General features: G+C 28.5%; 2 protein-coding genes and 1 long non-coding RNA gene across 5 annotated transcripts in view; 1 reads left to right on the forward strand and 2 right to left on the reverse strand.

The window, feature by feature from the left end:
• LOC107068971 (uncharacterized) overlaps nucleotides 1–22,844 on the reverse strand; it is a 99,901-nt gene that overhangs the window by 62,105 nt on the left and 14,952 nt on the right. The window lies entirely within an intron of this gene.
• LOC149033325 (cytochrome P450 4C1-like) lies at nucleotides 1,869–4,768 on the reverse strand. 3 transcript variants are annotated; one of them, XM_089169971.1, is made up of 12 exons: nucleotides 4,472–4,768; nucleotides 4,298–4,404; nucleotides 4,119–4,209; nucleotides 3,679–3,861; nucleotides 3,520–3,589; nucleotides 3,305–3,431; nucleotides 3,124–3,172; nucleotides 2,902–3,014; nucleotides 2,754–2,822; nucleotides 2,471–2,645; nucleotides 2,196–2,372; nucleotides 1,869–2,109 (listed from the first exon to the last, which is right to left on the reverse strand). In XM_089169971.1, the coding sequence occupies exons 1-12, from the start codon at nucleotides 4,641–4,643 to the stop codon at nucleotides 1,946–1,948; spliced, it is 1,497 nt and encodes a 498-aa protein (XP_089026097.1). In that variant the 5' UTR covers nucleotides 4,644–4,768; the 3' UTR covers nucleotides 1,869–1,945. The 3 variants fall into 3 exon arrangements, with proteins under 3 accessions (XP_089026097.1, XP_089026096.1, XP_089026095.1); XM_089169970.1 differs by having other exon boundaries at nucleotides 2,902–3,008; nucleotides 3,112–3,172; XM_089169969.1 differs by having other exon boundaries at nucleotides 2,902–3,008; nucleotides 3,112–3,179; nucleotides 3,303–3,431.
• LOC149033326 (uncharacterized) lies at nucleotides 18,446–20,952 on the forward strand. Its single transcript, XR_016175752.1, has 4 exons — nucleotides 18,446–18,684; nucleotides 19,038–19,101; nucleotides 19,223–19,327; nucleotides 20,625–20,952. It is a non-coding gene; the product is annotated as an uncharacterized LOC149033326 (long non-coding RNA).

Consider the following 22,844-nt stretch of genomic DNA (forward strand, 5'->3'; position numbering starts at 1 on the left):
GAGTATATTTATAATTATTACTTGTTATATTATAAATATACTTATATATTGTTGCAAGTGTTAAGAATTTGAAAAATTTACGAAAGAAAGTTGTCTATGTGTTTGTAAAAGTACAGGTATCCCTCCAACAACACGGTTTCTCCTAACACGGTTTCGCTATAATACGATTCATTATTGCGGGAACCCTCCTACAAAACGATATCTATAAAACGGTTTTCTTGCAAAAAACCTTTTTACAACACTTTACTTCTACAGCCGCGGCGAGTCTTACCGTCTTAAAAATACAGTGTTGCGGAAAGTGTTTCTTTTCATCTCCATGGCCTGAAAACAAAAGTGTCTCACGCTGTTGTGAACTGAAAACATCAACGTTAAATGCGTGTTAGACGAAGATATGACTCTCTTCAGTTAAAATAGAAAACGTGGTAGAATCGTCATAAAATGAAATTGGTTGCATATCAGAACTTGCTAAATCAATCGGAGACGAAGGTTTTGTGGAAATGGCTATTGTGACGTTCAAGGTTTATTAGTGGAAGAAGAAGTTGACGAAGCGGATTTGATGGAAATGATATCCGAAACTGTAAATCAAATTGATCCTGAGGAAACTAGCACTGATGAAGATTGTGCTGTTAATAAGTTAACATTAAAAATATTACAAAAAGGCCTAAACTTAGCTGAAAATCTCGAGTCATTTTTCTTGAATGCAGATCCCTCTAAAGAAAGGAGCACAAAATTCAAAAGGAAGCATCAAAACTGTCTAGCTCCATACCAAAAAATTTACAATGACCTGGTAAGAAACAACAAGCAAATTAAAATTACAGATTTTTTAAAGAGGGAAGAAGATGCAAGAACTTAAAAAAAAAAAAGAAAAACGTTCTGAAAGTCAAGGCGATATCATTCCACCGAAAAAAACGTTCTCGGTTGAATTAATTGAGCAGTGACGACGAAGAAATAAATTAAATTAAAGTTGCGTTAAATTAAGATAATATTTTTTGTTTTGTATTGTTCATGTCAAATTTATATTTTTAATAAAAATTAAGTTGTTTATTCAAAAAAAAAAGAAAAAAATATTTGTTTTTAAAAAGTTTTCGGAACGTAACCCCCATTTTTGCATTGGCTCTAAGTCTCAAACAACACGGTTTCAAAAAACATGGCATTTTCTAGGAACCTATCTACCGTGTTGTTGGAGGGAGACCTGTATAATAATACAGGAAAATATATAAAAGGCAAGGTTACGTCATATGTAAATCTTAAAAAGCGTATGACGTGAATGTATTGAAATAATTGATTTGTAATTTAGAGCCCTTTATTGAAAACTTACAATAGCTACAGACCTAGATAACTTTTAAATAATAAATCCTTTTAGTTATAAAAATTGGAATAATCGCGATAAAAAAAATCCTATATCCTAAGTTGAAAAAAATCAGACAAAATAAAACAAAATTCAATAAGATCGGTTCAGTAGTTTCAAAGTTCATTGAAAACCAATAATGCGACACTGAATGTTTATATATAAACATTTATCTTCATCTTCGTTTAAAAGGTTATTCCTGTAGTTTTATTTAGTATTATTTCCTGTGCAGTTATTTACATCGTGAGTCTTCTTCGTACGACGGTAAAGAACAAAAAATAGTAGATAAGTATCAAAATTGTTCAGGCTGTACGCGTGTATATTTACTGGAGAAGATTACATACAATATGTTATATGGAAAAATAATAAAATAAATATAACATTATTATCAAAATTTTATGATTTTATAATACATATTTTTTTTTATTTTAATTTTCTTTTAAAGGGTAATATTTTTTTCACAGTTACAAATACAAATATCGATATAGCAAATAAAAACTGGAGATATATAATTCTAAAATAATAATTTTTAATGTGTAAAATTAATTATAACAACTGTTTTATTCTATCACATAATATTCATAATAATGTGAAATATTATCGTCTGATAAATCTCAAGAGTATCGTTTCAGCTGGTTTTAAAGTAACTGAGAATTTTAGACCCACATTTTCAACGGATACTGGATTATCTATTTTAACAGTGAATTTTCTTAATATACTAGCCGCTATAGTCTTAATTTGTGTCATGGCAAATGTTTGACCTAAAAAAGTAATATTAAATAAGCATGTACGTTACTAATAAACAGTTTAGAAACTATTTTAAAGGTGCATAAAAATGTGCTTTTACCAATGCATCCTCGTTTTCCAGAACTGAATGGAATGAAACACTTCGGATCATAATTTCCCGGAAGAAAACGATCAGAATTAAATCGTAATGGATCTATCCAATAGTTATCCTTTCGGTGTATAGAATATATTGAAAAAATTACTTCAGTATTTTTTGGTACTACAAAGTTGTCATTCACTTCAAATGATAATTAAATACACATTATTATTACATAGAACAATAATTTAAATAGTGAGAAAAACTACGAATAGTATTTTTTTTTTATATAGGAGTACCTTTTGTATCGTTTGGTATTTTTCTCCCAATTAACGGAGCAGGAGGAAATAAACGTAACGCTTCTTTAATGACTCGTTCCAAATATTTCATATTCTTAATGTCATCGTGTCTAATTGGATAATCATTCGCATTGTTTGAACCGTACATATCGTACAGCTCCTTATAAACTTCATTCTACAATCAAAAATGACAAATACACAACACAAATTTTGTACAAAAATAAATTTGATTTGTAAAAGATTATGATAAATTTGATAATGTTTAATCGTTATTTGTAATTACTTGAATCTCAGGAAAAGATGCTAGCATTAAAAATAAAAATGTAAGAGTTCCAGCAGAAGTATCAGTTCCCTAAGAAATAATTCAAATTGTTTATTACAATTTATAAATGAAAATAAATCTTATCTAATCTTAAATAAATAAAACTTACTGCCAAAATAAATGTATTTATTTCATCATGAATATTCTCCTCCGAATATTCTCCAGTCTCGTAAAATGATTTAAATAATGCATCCAGAAATGGACTCTTATGCTTTACTTTATCTTAAGGAATAATAGACAATTATTTATTATTAATACTAAAGATATCTATCCATAAATACATTATTTAGAGAATATTTTACAAAATGATTATTCTTACTCGTATATGGACCATCTTCTTCACAGGTATATATCTCTTCTTGCATTGACTTCTTTTTTTCCTTATAATCTTAATGAGAATAAAAGTTATATATAAATATACATGAAGAAGGAATAATATATAATTTTCCTAAAACTTTTTTATAGTGGTACAATCAAGGTAATTGGTACAGAAATTTATGCTTTATTCTTACCTCCTCTGTTATATTATTAATGTATGCCAAATTTTTATTTAACCGCTTTCCTAAAGATAAATTGTTAAATATAATATTGGGATACAACCAAAATTTAAAGAATCTTTCCGTAATTATTTCCAGCATTCTGAATAAAAATAAAATTCAATAAGAAGACAAATATTAAGTTATATTATGTTATATCATAAATATAATAATTTTCTTTTGATTATTACTCATTTATTTGTTCAGGAAGTTTACAATTCGGATGGTTTTGTAAATTTAGATCAAATTCCATCAGGCTACCTGTTAGTAATAAAGAAAAAATAATTTTTTATAAATTTTTATATATTTATAAATGTTTTTAAACTTTTTAAACTTTCTAAGAGACTCACAAAATATTATGTCCAACGTACATAAATGTACGAAATGTGAAAAATCTACATTTCCTCCGTTTGTATTTTCTAAAATATTAATTAGCCTATTTGAATTTTCATTCATTGACTTCATATAATATGAAACCATTTTGTCATGGAATTTTGGATCTAGTATTTTTCGATGTATTTTCCATAATGACTCTTTAAATAAAAGAATATCTTTTATTATAATTATTAATTCTGTCTTTTTTTAAATAAGTAATTACTAAAAAAAGATATGCTTTTACATGTGTCTAGATGTGTGGGTGGGTAGACGTTTTATACAAACATAGAGAAATAAAATATTATTAGCAATAATCTCCTTTATAAAGAATACTTAAAAGAAAATTAATTATTTTTTAAATTTGACAGTTTTTTTGAATTAATTAAAAAAAAAAAAATGTAAACATTTAATTTACTTGTTGAAGTAAAAAGTCCATTGCCCGTAATACATTTTACGAATTCATATACACAACTTTTTTCGTATCCAATAGAACTTTTAGATAGAATCTAAAAAGGAAACAATTTCTAATTTAAAAGAAAATTTTATTCAGAATACTGGTACATAAAGAAATGCAGTAAATTTGATAAATCTTACCTCAAAATTATTAGGATCATCTAAAATTAGAAATAATTTTGGTCCTATCCATAATTTCCAAGGCGAAGAATAGATTTTAGTTGATTTTATTAAATTATAAGTTATGTCTAAAACAAATTTATTAATTAATGATCGCATAAATGTACATTTTATAAATATAAAATAAAAATGTACCTTTAACATCACCAATAAATAAATTAATATTTCCTACGATAGGATAAGCCTTGGGTCCTAAACAATTTTTTATCATATCATATTCTCGAGATTTATTTTTGAAATATTTTATTATTCTAAATAATATACTTAATATTGCAGATGATGCAATGAAAACAGTAACGTATTCCATGATGAAGTAATCCAACTAGAAATATTACAAGTTTTTTAATTGGTTTAAAAATGCTAACAGACTCTGTTTGTAAGTGTTTGTAAGATTTAAAGTTTGATTTACAAATCGATTTTATATGTTTCAGATTTTGCTTGAAAATTACATTGGAATTTCTATCAAATATTGCAGTTGTTTATATATTGGTCAAGCCATGCAAGCTAGACTAAATTAAATATTTTGTTTTGACAATAAAGTGTGCGATATTCCAAAATTAATGTCAGGTACCGCTCGGTTGCGAAACATTACAATAAATTTTTTTTATTTATCTTAAAGTTTTTTGATAATATCAATAACTATCTTTGCTATAACGACAATTTCTTGATTTCATTCAAAAAATAGTATTTAATTTTCACGATAATTATGACGATTACGTTAATACTGCAATAGAGTAGAAAAAAATTTATGATACATGTATTAAATGTTAATAGCGAGATGAATAATTTCTAGTAATAAACGAGTATAGCTATTAACATGTATAGAATATAATTACATGTTTTTGTAATGTTATATCCTTTTTTTCAACGATACAAAAAAATTGTTTATTTATGTATCTGTAAATAATAAATAATGCTAGTTCATCGTTCCTAAGTCGATAGTTTTAAAATTTGTTTCAGAACTTGTTTTAGCCACATTGCGTTCACCGGGTTTAGCCGGAACCGGATAGGTTCCTACGTTTACAAGAACAAATTACGATTGACGAATTTCAAATCTATAATAATAATAAGTATATCTCGGATTTTGATTGTTTTGTTGCTTTTACCGATCAATAAGTTCAAATTATATTATAATTCTATCGGGACAATTAGTGTTATACCGAAGTTCTATGTTTTGAGTGTCTTAAAAGTTTACAATACTCATAAATTTTTATTTTTATCTATCGCGGTTATCATCAAGTAGAGAACTCAATATTGTGGAGAGATATACTAAGTAAGATTAGGATTAACTGATATTTAGGAGCTAAGACTTACTTAGGTGTTAATCGGGAATATTGATTATTGAATTTTTCTTCCTGTTGCTGACTATATTAAACTAACAAAGCCTTATTGTGTTATGTATTAAACCTCAACTCCAAATAAATAATTGTTAAATGATATTCTCTTTATATAGTATTTTTGCATCCTCGCAAAAAATTTTGATGTAAACCTGACGTAACCTTGACTGCTGGAGGTAACATCGGCCCCAACTCTATAAAAAATAATAGAATAAGATTCTGTTTGAGTTTCTTTTTGCTAGCTGTTTTTTGTTTCTGTTTGCTAGCTTATTTCATAATCACCACATTCTATTAAATATCTTATATAAGAAAAAACACTTTAAACGGTATAGAAAAATGTGTAGTATGTAAATCGGTAACACATCTGAAAACGTTTCGTCATAAGAGAGAAGAGTGAGAATTACGAAGAGAAATGCAAGTTAATGTTGCAATAATTAAAAGAATGGTATTTCGATCATTTAATATTTTGTCTGTCAACACACCTCTTACTTCTCTTCAGTCAGTGTCTATAGTCCAAAATGTTTTATTTTTATTCTTATTCCGTAAATATCAGGCTCTCTTGACAAACGAAAAAAAAAGAGAAATTACCGAACTCAACTTGGCATATTATTAATATCGAAAAAAAACGTAAGACGAATATTTTAGAAATTTTTCCTCGGTAAATTTGATAATAACATATGAGATTGCCGCATTTAAATTTCAAATGAAAAAGTGACGTTGACTGTTACTATTTTCTTGTGGTTTTTCAAAAAATTGTTCTCTTAATAGGAGATTACAAATAAATCTATTCGAATTTATAATATAATAATTATTTAATGCTATACAAATTAAATTAGATTTAATTAACTTATCCTATTGCAAAAACCTTGAAAATATTCTTCTTATTATTGTTTATAATTTCATTAAACTTAATAAAAAATGAATGTAATCATAATGCATGATAATATTTATAAATAGAGGTAGGAAGTAATAATAAGTTATACACTAAATAAAAGAAGAAAAAAAAGATAAAGTAATATACATATACCTACATTATTCCCATAAAGTTAAATTATCCATTATCATGATTCCTTTATTTTTCTCATTATACCCGTAATTCACCATGTTCTGTTTCTTATACTTCTTTCATTTGTTTCCCGATACCATCCATGCAGTTTCTCTTTTTTTTCTATTTCTTTCTCTCTTCTTTTTTTTTTTCTTTTTTTTTGCCTTTCTCTTTGAATAAGTTCCAAGCTCTTGAGCACGAGTTACATACCCTACCTTTCTCGTTATATCTCACCAACGTTCGATTGCATTTTCGAGACCTTCGGTCGACACCTGCTGTCTCATTATCACGTACTTCTAAAAGCACACGGGCGTGTATGACCTCAAGTGTACGTGATTTCGCTTCGATGACATTTATTGTTACTATTATTATATTTATACGTTCACTTATAATTTACATGTATTATCAATTATATAACATTACTTATATAAAATAATGATTAAAATATTAATTAAAAAAAAAAAATAACAAACAAATTTCTTAGATTAATTATCAATCTTGTATGATTAAAATAATACCGATGAAGAATATCAACGAATAATAAGAAAAATTTTAATATAAATGCAAGTTTGAATATTTTTCAATATAATCGTATAAAAATATAATCAATATTATTCTATCTTTTTTTTGTAATTTATTGTCGTATTTATTTATTTATTTGTAATTTAAATCAATAAGATATTGTTTTTACATCGATCAGTAGCCGCATGAAATAATTTCTAATAAAAAAAAAAAGGAGAAAACAAATAGAAATTTCACTTTAATTTGTTTTCTTCTATATTTCATTTTATATCTGTATATACATATCATATATACATATACATATATATATATATATATATATATATATATATATGTATATATATATATATACATACAGATTATCTATATGTACAGATTGTATATATATAGATATATGTATATGTCATGATAAATCAATAAAAAGAAATACGCGCGGACACGTATATACACACGTATGCATATCTATCGTGAATATTCAAAAAGAAAGATGGAAACCAAAAAAAGGTCAACGAAATATCACCCGAAATTCGAAGAAAGTGAAGAAAAGAAAAAGCTCGTACTTATTCGTCGAGGCGAATTTTATTATACCTACACAAAGTCACAAGAAGAAGATTTTTCTCTTCTGCATCTTTATATATATCCTCATATATTTTTTTTGACGATGCGTGTCACCGGTACCAACTCTTATCTACGCTCGTGTTCTTCGTCTTTTTCCCTGTTTTCTGAAATTCACGAATGTCATATCACGTGCGATCATATTTCGTTATTTTTCCTTCATCCCCTTCATCTCTCTTTACCCATCAATCCAACCATCCAACCACCCATTCACCCACTCACCTACTCATCCACCAGCACCACTTTTATTTTGCTATCGAAATTTAACATAGTGCTGCTACCATTTTCACGACTTTTCGTTTCGTTTAAAATTCCTCGTTGTAAAAACGATCGTATCTTTTTCATGATACTTTGCATTTTACTTTTTATTTATTTTATTTTAATTTTTTTTTATTTTTTATTTCTTTTTATTTTATAGAGATTTTTTTATCTGTTTTCAACTTTTACATTAAGCTGAACCTTTAGTATATAGGCATATATTAAATTATATGGATTAAATATTTGTTTGATAAAATTTGTTATATAGATTGATTTTGGTATTCATTTTAAAATTCAATAATATTTTTTTTAATTATAACATTAATTGGTATTACATTTTTTTTTTTAATCAGAGTTATATAATATAGTTGAATTATAATAATATTTATGATGTATGTTATTTTAATTTCAGATAATTAATGACATTTATTGTTTTAAATGTTACAATATTATATTAATGCTGTTGCATCAATAAAACATATACTTTAGTTTTCTTATTCGAATAAAATGTAAGATTTCTGTAAAATTTCATCATAGATTCGTTTAAAGTGCACGGAAGAGACTATTGCATTATTTTCTATTGTAATATTCATTTCATAGCGTTTTCAGTGAACAGAGTTAAATTATATTTTCCGAAAAGAGAAGACCCTTTCAGCTTTCCGCTTGGAATACAAAAGCGCACGAGTTGTAAGGTCAGATAAAAGCTCATACAATTGCATTTCGTGCGACCCTCGTTCCAAGTTGCTCGTTGAAGAGAATCACTTTTATGGTTGCGTTAGACGTACTTTTTTTGGCTCTTACGATCTATCGAACGGTCAACTAAATCAAAATATAATTCATTTTATTATTCAATTTTAACGACATTTCTATGCTCCAAATAAACTTTTATTCGAACAAAATAACAAATTTCGAATAAGTAATTCTAATTAATTTACTTGCAATGCTTAAAATGTTTATCAATTTTAACGAACAATCGGAAAACGTAATGGTTGCTGAATAAAAAAATTCAATAAATTAATAAACAACAGCGATTAGAGTTACAGTAATCAATGAATTTAATTACAAAGATTTAGAAATTTATTAACTTATATAAAAAGAAAGTTATACGCGTTAGAGGAAAGTTTACAAATAACATTTTTCTTTCTTTTCTTCTTACTACTCTTTTTTTCTTCTTCTTCTTTTTTTCGATCTTTCGTTCGTTCGTTCGTTCGTTCGTTCTCCATTTTCGTAAGTTAACGCGTTTACTTACGCTCTACTTTTCTTCCGCTTTCTTTCCCGTTACTCTACTAATGGAGTAAAATGAAATTGATGCTAACTTCGATACTCCACTAATGGCCCATCCTCGTAGAGACGAGTAGGATTATCTTACATTAGCTTTCCCACACTGATATCAGACTGGCTTTCAAAATATTATAGATTGAAACGTATCTATAAAATATAGATAGAAGATAAGTATCAGTTCTACACTCTAAATGATCCTTAAATTCGTTTAGAAACTAGTGAATCCGTAGGAACATTTAATTCGATTATCTATTTCCCAACTAACTAATCTAAAATCAAAATTATTGATAAACATATCAATTTAGATTAGAAATTAAGATGAAACCAAAGTCCTGAATCCCTTAAAATTCAATCTCAAAATTGATTGCTTGTGTCTTTTTTTCTCTTTCAATTAACTTTGGTTAGAACTAAAAAATGCCCTTACAAATTTTCTCAAAAAATATCTCTACTCACTTAACCCTTTCGCACCACATGAGACATATGCTGTCCCAGTCAGGAAAATCTTTGATATTACGGCTGGGACAGCATATGTCCCAGTTACCGAAAAACGTTTAGGACCAAAAATAACGCAAAGTTGGGCCTTCAAACTGATTCTAAGGCCTTCTCAATCGTTCTAAGTCCATAAATTTCTCACCTTAATTGTTCCTGATCTAATCAAGCAAACGAAAACTGTCAAGGTTGCCTAGTTGATAATTCTTATTTCTTACGTCAAAAGTGCACCTCTTCTATCTATAATTATATATTCTTATTTATAATTATTTACTATTAATAATTTAAATTTATAAATTTATAATTATTTTATTTATTTTTATATAATATAAAATTACTAAATTAAATTTTTTAATTATTATTAATGTAGGGAAATCAATCGTTTTGTATCCGGCTAAGGATATCTAATCTCCCCGTGTTGCCGACACTACTTGAGATATAGAAGATATTCTTTATTTTCACAAGTTATTGTTTATTACAGATACAATATAAGTACGCTTCGCAACTTCTCACACTCACTCAGACCTCACACAGTCACTACTCACTCGCTATTCTTTCACTATTCACTCGCTATTCATGCTCGTATCGAATCACTCGCTCTCGTCGCTCGGTTCTCTCCACGCTACTCCCGAAATACCGCCTTTGACGCGTGACCGTCTCCTTATGAGGTTTCTCCCCCACCCTGCATCTCCGAGGGACAAAACATTTTCGAATCGTTCTCGAATTTTCCCAACGTCCAGCTCGGTCCAATAAACAAATCACTGATATTGCTCGAGAACCTTCTAGCTCACACCGACTTACACACACAACTTCTTCACTTCCAAAGAGCAATCCAAACACCGTCTTTCTTTATTTCGATAGTCTTTTGTTGCCTGCCTACTTATCTGTGTTTACTCTTTGATATTCAACACTCCCTCACATTAATTTATATTATTATTAATAATTATTAATTTATAATTATTTATTATTATTTATTTTGTATATTCTTATTTTATAACTGTTAATTCTGAAAAATGTTTATAAATAAATGTCTTAATAAAAATGTTAACGCAAATGTACATGAAAATGTTAATAAAAAAACGTTGCCTAAAATAATCATCAAAATGTTAATAAAAATGTTAAGTAAAATGTCAATAAAAATGAGCTATTGACTCTAGGATTACGGCTGGGACATACTCTGTCCCAGTATTGAGATGCTCTGGGTTTACGGCGGGACATATGCTGTCCCATCAATGAAGCTTGTAAAATCATTGTTGTTGATGGTGCGCTGTTACGGGGACGTTTATGCGTCTCCAAGACCTTCAACCTTTTAGATATAAAAGTTATTTTATTTAAAAAATAGCTTGGAGGAGAAATAACTGATCCCGGTAATGGAGCGCACTCAAACTGATTTTTCGCCGTATTGAAAGGGTTAAATCAGAAATAGCAAAAAATCGAATTTAGAAGATACTTTTCTTCTTTGTATTTACTTTGAATTGTATTAAATAGATTCATACATACAAAAAAGGAAAAAGAATTCCTTAAATAAGACTAAGTTATCACAATACGTATAATTCCATAATGGAAATCTAAGTATCCTGTATTTTGGAGAAAATTTGTATTATTCTTGTTTAATGTAATAGGTACTTTTCATTCCATTTCGTTAAAAAATAGATTTGAAAGTTTCTTTCCCGCGTTCATTTCCACTTTCCTACTTTTCTATCTTCTTCCCTACTTGGAAAACTCCAAGCAATCTCTCATTCGCTCTTTTTATTATACCTATACACTACTCTGCTTGCATCAAACAACATCATGAAGTCGGTGGGTGGTGGTAGGTAGCATATTCCCTGTTGCTGTTACTGGTGATGGTGTTGGTGATGTTGGTGATGCACTCACTTCTATCAGTCGACCAATTCAAACGAGTCAACCAGTATGCTTTTCCAAAAACCATCGATGACCGTGCTACGATAGCATACGATGCATAAAGCTTTATCCTCTTTCTCTTTCCTCCCCCCGTCCTCACCTTCTCTTCGAATATCATTCATCCCGCTGTAGTTCGTCTCTCAACACCCTCACACTATCCTCCAACCCTTCACCTTTTTCCCAGGTGTAGTTCCTTTGAAGTGCGTGCACACTACTACCTACGTGTCTGTCTCTCTTTTCAAAAGAAAACTTCGATCAAGCAACGAAACGATTGTATTTCAAAATCATACAATCATATAAATCATAATACAGAGTTCGTTTAATTTTTCATATTTTTATGAAACTGTATACGAGTCTCACATATCTGATGGATGATAATTTGAATTTTTTTTGTTTACAAAAAGTAACAGAACTTTTTATCGTGAAGATAATTTTCTTTTAATAAATCAACGCACGGGTTTTTTAAGAAAATGATTTAACTAATAAAGTGAGTATATCGATTGTAATAAAAGAAATATTATTTATAACACATCGAGCTGGTTCTATTGTATTTTTCAGATTTAAAAAAAAAATCAATAGGATTTTCACATGTTTGTATAATCCGTTCTTGAATTTTATGATGTTATAAATTTGATATTCTTTGTAAGAGATACAATGTTTGTAAAAATTTTAAAAACAAATACTTCAAAAATAAAAAATTCATAAAGGTAATCTTTTCAAAAAAAAAAAAAAAAAAAAAAGAAATAATCAAATAAAAACGATGAACATATCGAAACAGAACGAATGCTAAAGAATGCATTAAAGAAAAAAGAAAAACAAAGAATAAAATTCATAAATTCATTGCATTCCTAGCTTCATTATAAGCCATCCGATAATAACTTTTGCTGTATACACAACACACAAGGCACATAATATGCCTTACCCGTAACCGCAAATCGCAAAATGTAAATGCGAATGCAAATATGGGCTATGCGATATGATAATTCATGCAAACGCACAAAAATAACTAGGAAAGCTCATTAGAAAGACGATTACATTTTAATTGCATTATCTATGATACTCATTTGGGGGTAAAAAAAAATCAAAAAAAGAAAAAAAAGAAAAAAAAAGAAAAAGAAAAAGATAATTGATCTTCGTTAATTGCTAGTTGAAAAAGCTTTCATCTAATAGTATACTATATTTCACGAATTTTCCATCTAACGGAAAATGAACTTTTATTCGGTATATACCTCGCAAACGTTTTTTCATCTATTTTTCTTGTTTTTTCCGTCTATCTCTCTTTCTCACTCGCAACCTACCTTTCTATCTTGTTGTTTCCATTTTTTTATCTATTTCGAAAAAAGAATATTTAATTTTTTTCGATTCGAAGTTACTGATTGATTTCATTCGTAGTACTACTAGCGATGATTTTTTACTTTTCTTTTTTTTTGTCTCTTTTTTTCTCTCTCTCTCGTTCTCGAAACACAACGTTGTTTTAAATAAATCATATCCACCAATTCGTGACTCTTAAAACGACTCTTATTCTCTTTTACTTTATTTTTCTTTTTATATTATTTTTTTCTTCCTTCATTTTTCTCTTAATCTTTTTTGTTTTTCTTTCTTTCTCTTCTCCTCTCTTCTCTTAACGCGATAACTTAAATTGTCCATGAAATATCTCTTTTTCTTTTTCTCTAACTCTATCTCTTTTCCTTTCTCTTGGCTCGTTCGAGAAAAGTGGCTTCCTGCGTCCACGTAACGCTGTGCCGAGGGTTGTCTAGACATTAACCCGAGTAATACATGTGTGTAAAGGCCATGTGAGATTCTTTTTCCCTGGTAAACATCCGCCTTCCGTCGTTGATATTATTTTTTCATTTACGAGCGTGCACCGTGCAAATTATAACTCTAACAATCCCCTCCTCCCCCTTCTCCATCCTCGTTCCTCTATGTCCTCTTATCCTCTACTATACTTCACCTTTTACCAAACCACACGAAAGAATTACATCGTCATTACGAAGTGGTTTCTTTTTCTCAAAAAGTTACAAACGAGAAAAAAAAATTAATAAAAGAAAAAAAAGGATAAGCATTCTACTTTATTATTATTATTATTATTATATTTAATTAATTATCTTTTCTGTTAGATAATAATGATCAATGCGTTAAGATAATAAGTCGATATTTAAAAATAATTTTTAATTTTAAATGAACTTTAAATTAAATTAATGAAAGCTCATTGAAATTTATATCAAACACATTGAATATTTCAAAATTCAATATTTAAATAAATCAATTATAAAATATATTCTATTCCAATTTTTCACTCAATATTCATTCATTCGATTTTAATTAAATTTTATTTAGACCTGTGGGGCATATTTAATTTTATCAAGAATTAATTTTGTATTATTTAACCGGTTACAGTGTATATGGGTAAACATAAGCTATTGGTTAGGTATAGTGTTAATCATTACCACGAGCGTTTAAGTAATTTACCATAAATGCTAATGTTGATATTTAAGTTTGTAATTGTAATAAACAGTAAATAAGTAAATCATGTTACTAAATAGCAAGAATCTCATAGCATTAAGTTGTCTGAAAAGTTCATATTAATTGATATTTTCTAATGTATTAATAATTTTTTTTCTAATATTAAAAAAACAAAAATTTGTCGTATAATCAAATATAGTATATTGTTCAACAAATAAAACAAAAATAATTAAATACTATAACAAGCTTAAAGTAACTTGGATCCTTTGCAAAATATCATAATTAAAAAGCTTATTCTAGATAATCCTTAGAAAAAGTACGTAAAAGAAAAACAAAAAAAGAATTATAATATATTTTTGAGAAAATAAGTTTATAAAATGACACGTAGATATCACGTATAACTGAGAATTCGTCTAGAGGATAGGTGAATCCTTGAAAATTCCTAACGCATTCAATGGACTTCCTTCCGGTCTTTTACATCACGTATTTCAAGCACGTAGGAAACATGCTAGTTATGCGATCAGCGATTTTTACCAAACTGGGGTACTTTTGACGACGAAAACCTATTTACCAAATGGACCTAGTCGATTTCTAGTCTATGATTGTAATATTACCATTTCACTCTCACAAACATTTCACACATGTACACGTTAGATATTGGAAACGATATGTATATTAATTGAACGTTACATTGTTAATACTCTCGATTCCTACTGATTCCTTGTTACCGGAAAATATACTTATATTGGAAACTCGATATGCGTAAAACTACTTTGTGACTTGTATACGTTCATGTTACTAAAATGTATCCATTTATATAATAATACATACACCGATATAAATATATAGATTCATGTATAGTTTTAGCAACACCCGATACCATTCATTTACCAGGCATCAATAAGCATTCGACTATAGGTTAGTATTTTCAATTGATGTAAATTAATCTTTTTAATCTCGATCTCAACGTATTCGAATCTTCACAGAGAAACAAAAAATAATTGAAAATGAAATAGCTGATCGGAAAGAAAATACGACATTTCGAATACAAAACAATTGTGTAGTAGTGCAATAAAACTGGATTGGGAGATACGAAAATGATTTTGATATTTTAATGGAATAAAAAACAATATTTAACAAAAGCAATAATAAATACAAATAGAGAAATAAAGTGAGAGAGAGAGAGAGAGAGAGAGAGAGAGGGAGAGAGAGAGAGAGAGAAGAAGGTAGGTGAAAGAAATAAAAAATCAAAGAGAAATTAAAGCAAAAATTTGAAATCCGTTCGTTTGTCAGACTTGTTGGAAAATTTGACAGAGATAGATATAGAAGATTTCTTCTTGTGTTAAACGTATGTATCGGACAAAGTGTAAGAGAGAGAGAGAGAGAGAGAGAGAGAAAATAGAGATAGAGATAGAGTACTGACTGTACACACAGGGTTGTGCGGTTAGTTACGTATAGGCAATTCGGGATGGTGAATGTTAGACATCTCCCGAGGTCTCCATTAGCATACATCCGTAACACCGGTGCTCACCCCTGACTTCCTACACCTCCGACGAACTACCCTGGAGGGTTAAATTAACCTTCTCTCTGGTGGCATCTAACGGATATCTGTATGCTGTCCTTGTTCGACGAGGACGAGTCTACCGTTGACTTTAAGAGGAACATTGAAAGAGAGAAAGAGAGTAGAGAAGGTATACGAGAAAATAGGAGAGTTTCGCATTCTGGTTATGGAACGATGAGATGCTGTCTGAAAATTATCAACCATGTGTTGCTATAGTTTGCAAAAGAGAAACAAAGAGAAATTGGTAAAAAAAAAAATAATAATAATAAAAAGAGAGAAAAAAGACAAACGTGGGTGTACAACACGTGTGTATCATTACGTATGAAAGAATGAAAGAAATGTATGTGTATATATGTTTTGGTACATAGGTCTATTAAAAAAAAAGTGTATTTTTTTTTTTAATGGCATATCAATAATGCTTGTTTTAAAAGTTTTTTAATATCTCGCGAAATATATTTTAGTTTTTAGTTTAATTACATGTATACATATATATAGATACACAATATGTGTGCTAGTAAATCGTAATATACGTCGTGTTTCTTCCCGTTTTAATTTATCCGACGAAATTAGGGGAAGTCGTTTACCAAGGAAGAAATTTCGTAGCTACGTTAACCTCTTATATACGTTTTTCCACATTTATGAAACGCAGTAATTAAATGCGAGCTAGCGTAATTGGTACGGTCATTACGCGTTATTTCCTTGATCGTGTAGAAAACTCGTTAATGTTACCAAATCTATCTGGTTATCTAAATTTTAGGCTTTACGAAAAGATTAGTTACACGAAGGAAATTAATCGATCGATGGAGGGTAAGCTAATTCTGTCTTTCTAACGCGCACAGTAACATATACTCATACACACACATGAGCGTATACTCTTGAAATTTTTCAATCTCTTGTTTTGATCGTTCATCGACAATGAAAGAGCGTATGTATCAGCTTTGAAGCTTCGCGATGGAATTTTAATAGTCGATGCTAATGTTAGCGTTCACGTTCACGTTCGTGCACTCGAAATTGGTTCGCGTGTTTCTTTGCGGTGGCAACGGAGGGTTGAAACGCAGGAAAGCAGCGTTAAAGTAATAAAACGCTTTTCACCTTTCGGTGATCGTTATAACGAAAGAAAGCTAAGCTTTAATGCTTTTTAACACTTTAAAATCTTTCTTTCTATTCTTTTCTCATTTCTTTCCTTAAGACTTTCTTGAATGTGTATGCGAACCAGCTGTGTGCTTACTTACACATATACCTTGTGTATTTTAGTATAATTGTATTGAAACTACATTTTAATTAATTTTAATTATTTTAATTAAATTAAATTCAATAATTCATTAGTAAAATAACAAATATTCAAATATTTAATTTAATTAATTTTATTAAATTATTTTAGAGATACTGAAAGATAAATCTACATACATGTTGAAATTAAATATAGTTATTAATAATGTATCAAGAATTATAAGCTGATTTCGAAAGTTTAATTGACACACCTGTATATTGATCATTTTAATAAAATCGATATTAAAATTTACTTTTTACTTCAAAAATTATATAATTCCGTTAATTAAATAAACTAAAAAATAAAAAGAATAAAAATAAAATAAGAAAATTTATTTATACAAATTATTTCGATATAATATATTATATAAAAAATGGAATGTGGTATCATTTGCTTCTTTTTATTTATTATTGATAAAACGAAATAAATTTAAGAACAATTTCATAAATATAAGAAAAGTATAAAGTAGTGTTATAAAATCAAATTTATTTAATAAAATTATTTTAATAATAAATGAAAAGATCGATTGAAAAGAAAATCAAGATTAAAGGACACAAAAAGTGTAAGAGAGAAAGAGATATATAGAATAGATAGATAGATAGATAGAGAGTGAGAAGGAAAGAAATAGGAGTAAAGGAAGATAGTATTGAACGTAGCGGACAACCACCCTTTCCACCCTTTCCATCCTTTACCTATACCCAACAGCCCGTAATGGAATTGCAAATCCGACGACATTACATGCCTCTTGGCAAGTTGCGATTTCGCGCCGCTACCTAACCGACTAACCTTTCCTTACTCTTGCTTTAGAATTACGAAGAGCCGAATTAAACCTTCAACACGATCTCTGTAAAGCGTGAATTTGATATGCTTTGACTGAAACAGAATATGTTCTTGTGAGTACGTTCACGCGTGTATGTGTGTATCCGATTCTTGTACATTTTAATATTATAAATATTTTTGAGAGAATAAAATATTATACATTTATAAAATATATATTGTATATACTTAATCTTATTTTATTATTCTATCTCAAATAAAATGAAACAAAATCAGTATGTATGTGTAATGCGTACGTGTATGTGAGATTTGTCGAATTAAATTTAACAAATATTTGTTATACATATATATATATACCTTTAGTGGAAATACGAGATATGTGTTTAAGCATAAGTATACGTTTATTTTTTTATATCATGAAAGCTTTAAATAGAAGTAAATAGAATCTGTGTAAGTGTTGGTATATGTGCATGCAAGAAATATGGAATTAAAGTTTATTAATATTTGTTCCTCTTAAGTGATAATACAAAACATATATATATATATATATATATATATATATATGTGTGTGTGTGTGTGTGTGTGTATGTGTGTCAGTAAGTATGTGCAACTAATTATATTTTATTATATCGTAAAGCACATGCGCGTTAAATGAAAGTAAATAGAACGTGGCATTAATCGCCCTTATAAAAGGTTCTGATAGAATATTGTAAAGCTCGTTATACTTGTGTACGATGTCAACGAAGTAACGTGGTATAACAATCGTTAAGATATGACGTAAATTGGGGCCTGTGTGTCGAAGAGTTTATTTTGAAGGGACGATGAAAGGTAAAATGAGAGAGAAAGAAAGAGAGTGAAATGGGATAATAATATTCTATAGTAATCGTGATTATATTTCAAATAGTTTTTACCTTGTATGCAACACACAACTGTATTGTTACTTTTTATAATTTTTTTTAAGCTTTTAGATTAAACATAAATGTTTAAAAATAATTAATGCAAAAATGTTCTATGTATATTGGATATCAAAAATGTAATTTTTCATTGAAGAATAATTATTAATTTAAATAAAAATATTAGAAATATATAGATGGGTTAAATTGTTTTTAAATAAATTATGACCTATATTTGTGTATGGTTTTTTATAACAAATAAATATATTTTTCTCTCTCTAAATTTAGACTGAAGAAAGACATGGCACTTACATAGGTACTCAAACTACTTGATAGTAGTATGACGACACGGGTAAGTGTTTGAGCATTGTTCGTCTGTCAGAGTCGTTCGTTTAACACTTTAACCGAACCCGAAAGGCAGAACATAGCTTTCAGGTTGGACGTTGGTAGTATAGAGCTTGCACGTTTTCCAGATAAATTGAAACGAACGATGAACATGACGAGAAGGTAAAACGAATTGGTTGGCTATTCTATGACACACAAAGAGAAAGACAGAAAGAGTAAGGGGAAGATAAAGGGTAGGGTAGAATATTTCTTATTTTGTTCCATTTAAAACGTTAACTATAGTTTGTTCTTGACATTCTTGTTGACATTGTTTTCCTTTTGCGATCAGAGTCTCTACGTGAACGTTCTTTCGTAACGCGCCTTGTGAAATTCATTTTCAACGATGACACCCCTTTAAAAGTGCTACTTGAAAATTAATTATAAATGAAAAAGAGACAGATAGAAAAGAGTATTGTAGAATTTCTCTCATCTGCATTTCTCATAAATTAAAGCGTACGTCCGTTGTACGGGATATTGGTATTTTACGGTTGAATAAAAATAAAAAGGGAATAATAAAGATATAAATATTGAATTAGGAAAAAATAGTTTCATCGTAATTTTACAGTTGATAACTTCAGAATCGTATAATTCTGATATTATTATATAGAATTGAACAAATACTTCAGTGATAATTTGAAAACTGACGTATCATAAAATAATTCATTTAAAAAAAGTTGTGATATTTGTTCATTCAATTTAGAACTATTGAACGTTTAAAATGAGTAAAAATACAAGAAAAAATTCGATACATTTGAAAGTTTTATGATACAAATGGATAGAATGCGACTAGAATGATAAAAGAATTTGTAATTCTTATGAATACGATCGAATAACGAGTTGATTCCGAACGTTTATAACCTGGAGATGTTAATATCAAAGATTTATTTAATTTTGGTCTACCAATCAATGATAAAGTCGTTACGATAATGAAAGAAAATTCAGCAAGATTAAAACCATATAACCAGTTATGATATTAGAACTAAAAATCGACCACAAAACAGTTTGAAATCATTTGGAAAAGGCTTAATACAAAATATGCGAAAAAATTCGTTTTAATTTTGCATTAAATTACGAAGAAAGTATTTTTCCAACCCTATATTTCAAAAAAGTAATAAAATAAAAATAGAGAAATAGTAGATTTGAAATTTGACGGACTAGCAACAGGCTCGTCATTTATAAACTTTTATATTCGATAATGTCATTTTTGATATGAATTTTCTCTCATGGAATTTAAATTGTACAACATTGAGTTATCGAAAATAGTGAAGGCCGAGAAGAGCCTCTTCGTGAAAAAGAAAAAGTGTGTGAGAGAGAGAAAGAGTGGGAGAGAAAGTAGAGAGAGAAAGAGAGAAAGGTGGATTGTAAATCTTTTCACGTCGCAGTGGCCAGATTTATTGTAACTCTCGTAATTCTATTTCTCTTCTTCCTACATGTACATATGGGTACATACATTCATTCTCTGTTTCCAATAAATGTTTCGAATTGTTTTAGATAAAGGACAAAAAGGGGAAAAAGAAAAAAGAAAAGGGCAGAAAAAAAGCAACGAAAGCTTAGAAATTTCTGAATTCTCATATGGTAACAGACAAAAGTAGAAAATTTTATTTTCTCTGACTGCTGACACGCGAATAAATTATTAACAGAATTTCAAATACTGTGGAAAATAAAATTATTGCAATAATCTATTATGTTTTATAATTAAATTTTAATATTTTAAATCCTCTGGATTATTATTAATATCAATATTTAAATAAACATAAAAAAAATACAAAATAATATTTTTACAGCATGTATAATGTAATTTTTTAATTGCTTGCATATGCAAATAGTAAACGTGCTAATTTAACTTTGTAAATATAAAAAAATATACAAATATGTAAATTGTTAGATTTTTTTTCTCTCTAAAAAATTGTTTAAATTCCTGCCAATTAAAAACCTCAATTTTAAATGTTTTAATTCTATCTTTGGAATAACTATTTTTAACATATCATAAGATAGTTCATGATTAAGATTATTTCATATATTAATTAATATATTTAAAAAATCAATCGTCAGATACTTTACGAGTAACCCAAAATTTAATTCATTGTTAGAAAAAAATTTATCGATCTTTATTGACTAATATAATATATTATAGGAAAATTTTTCTAGCTAGTTTTACCTAGGGCAGAATCCATCAGTCATGAACTTAGAGAGACGTGCTACTTTAACGTGTACATATTACCTTCAAATTCCCTGAACGAGAAATACCTTCGCCTAACTTAAAGGGTGACCTCAGCCTCGCCCCTCTTTTCAACTTTCAAAGGGTGAAGGGTTTGTCGGGTTCTAGACGTCTAGGTTATAATCGACGATGACTGCGGACGAGCTGTTTCCTCTACTCTCTTTTCCCTTACATTCTCACACACTCATATATATTCCATCTTTCTCTGTCTAACGTCCTCCCCACTCCCCTTCTTCACATATACACGTACACGTACACATGTATGTGTTCACTCTTTGCCTTTTGACTCACCTTTCTTCGTGTTTTCACTTCTCAATTTCAAACGTACTCTGTACGTTCATCTCTGCTTCTTCTTTCTTCCTTCCTTCCTACCTTTTTTTTTCTTTCTTTTTTATTTTCAAGTGTCTTAGAAATATTGCACCGTCTTTTCAAAAAGATTTCTTTCTTTTCTTACATTTCAAGAGTACGTGGGAATAGAAGTAGAAATTTTATAGAAATATCAAATGATATAAGTATTAATTTCATTTTTGAAAAATTTATAACAATACTCATTTATGATAAAAATTTTTAAGATTGAAAATTAAAATTGTTACAATTTTCTATAGCCATGATTAGTTCTCTATTTTTTAAAGATTTCATCTAACGATTTAAGATAAATAGCCCGTATTTTTTCTTAATTTATTTATTTAAATAAAAAATAAACTGCAGATACTTTTTTTGAACTACTGTTACCCTTTGAATTTCTAAAAAAAATTGTACACACGCAATAGAGAAATTTCAATATCATCGATTGTTTTCAACAATAAAAAGAAAAAGAAACAACGTAATATTTCTATATTTTCTAGACGCAGGAAAAGAATCGAAGGGTATGATTTTGATTCTCAGTTCGCATCGTCGATTTTCAATCTAAACAAATTTCGACGAAATTTCGTACCCATTCTACGAATGACGAAATCTTTTGTACGACGTTCCAGCACGTTTCTGCGACGAAGGAATTCCTCAGGAATGTATTCTACCCTTTTGTTTTTTATTCGCAGTAGAAAACATTTTTTTTTTCGTATTCAAACATTTCATAGAATCTTTTTTCTTCTTATTTAAAAAATTAAATAATTTTATTATATATTTATTATTTTATATTAAAACTCGAAATATATTTTTATTTTTAATATTAAACAAAATATTAAATAATAAATAAATAAATGAACTACTGTTTCTAAATATGTTAAAAATAAAAGCACAAACTTTTTGCATAACAAATAGTTGAATAAATGAAACCTCAAAGGAATACAAAACATTCAGATTTTTAGTTTGGATCTATTTTGAATGACTATTTCCTAAAAGTTAGTTCACTGATATGTTCAGCGATAGCGTCACAAGTTAGAAAGTTTCTCATGGAAAGTTCACTACTTATATCGGTACCTGGTTTCTCTATGGAATACCTTTTTGTTCGTATAATCACAATTGAGAACGTTTATTACATTACGTTTCGTATG

Source organism: Polistes dominula, unplaced genomic scaffold (assembly GCF_049000335.1).
Source record: "Polistes dominula isolate Pdom_NZ unplaced genomic scaffold, Pdom_raw_medaka contig_49, whole genome shotgun sequence".
NCBI lineage: Eukaryota > Metazoa > Arthropoda > Insecta > Hymenoptera > Vespidae > Polistes > Polistes dominula.

Coding starts and splice junctions, on each gene's coding strand:
- LOC149033325 (XM_089169969.1), bottom strand. CDS start 4,643: ATGGAATACGTTACTGTTTTCATTGCATCATCTGCAATATTAAGTATA. Junction 3,180..3,302: donor AATAATATAACAGAGGAGGT/AAGAATAAAGCA, acceptor TTCTCATTAAGA/TTATAAGGAAAAAAAGAAGT. Junction 2,110..2,195: donor TGGAAAACGAGGATGCATTG/GTAAAAGCACAT, acceptor TTACTTTTTTAG/GTCAAACATTTGCCATGACA.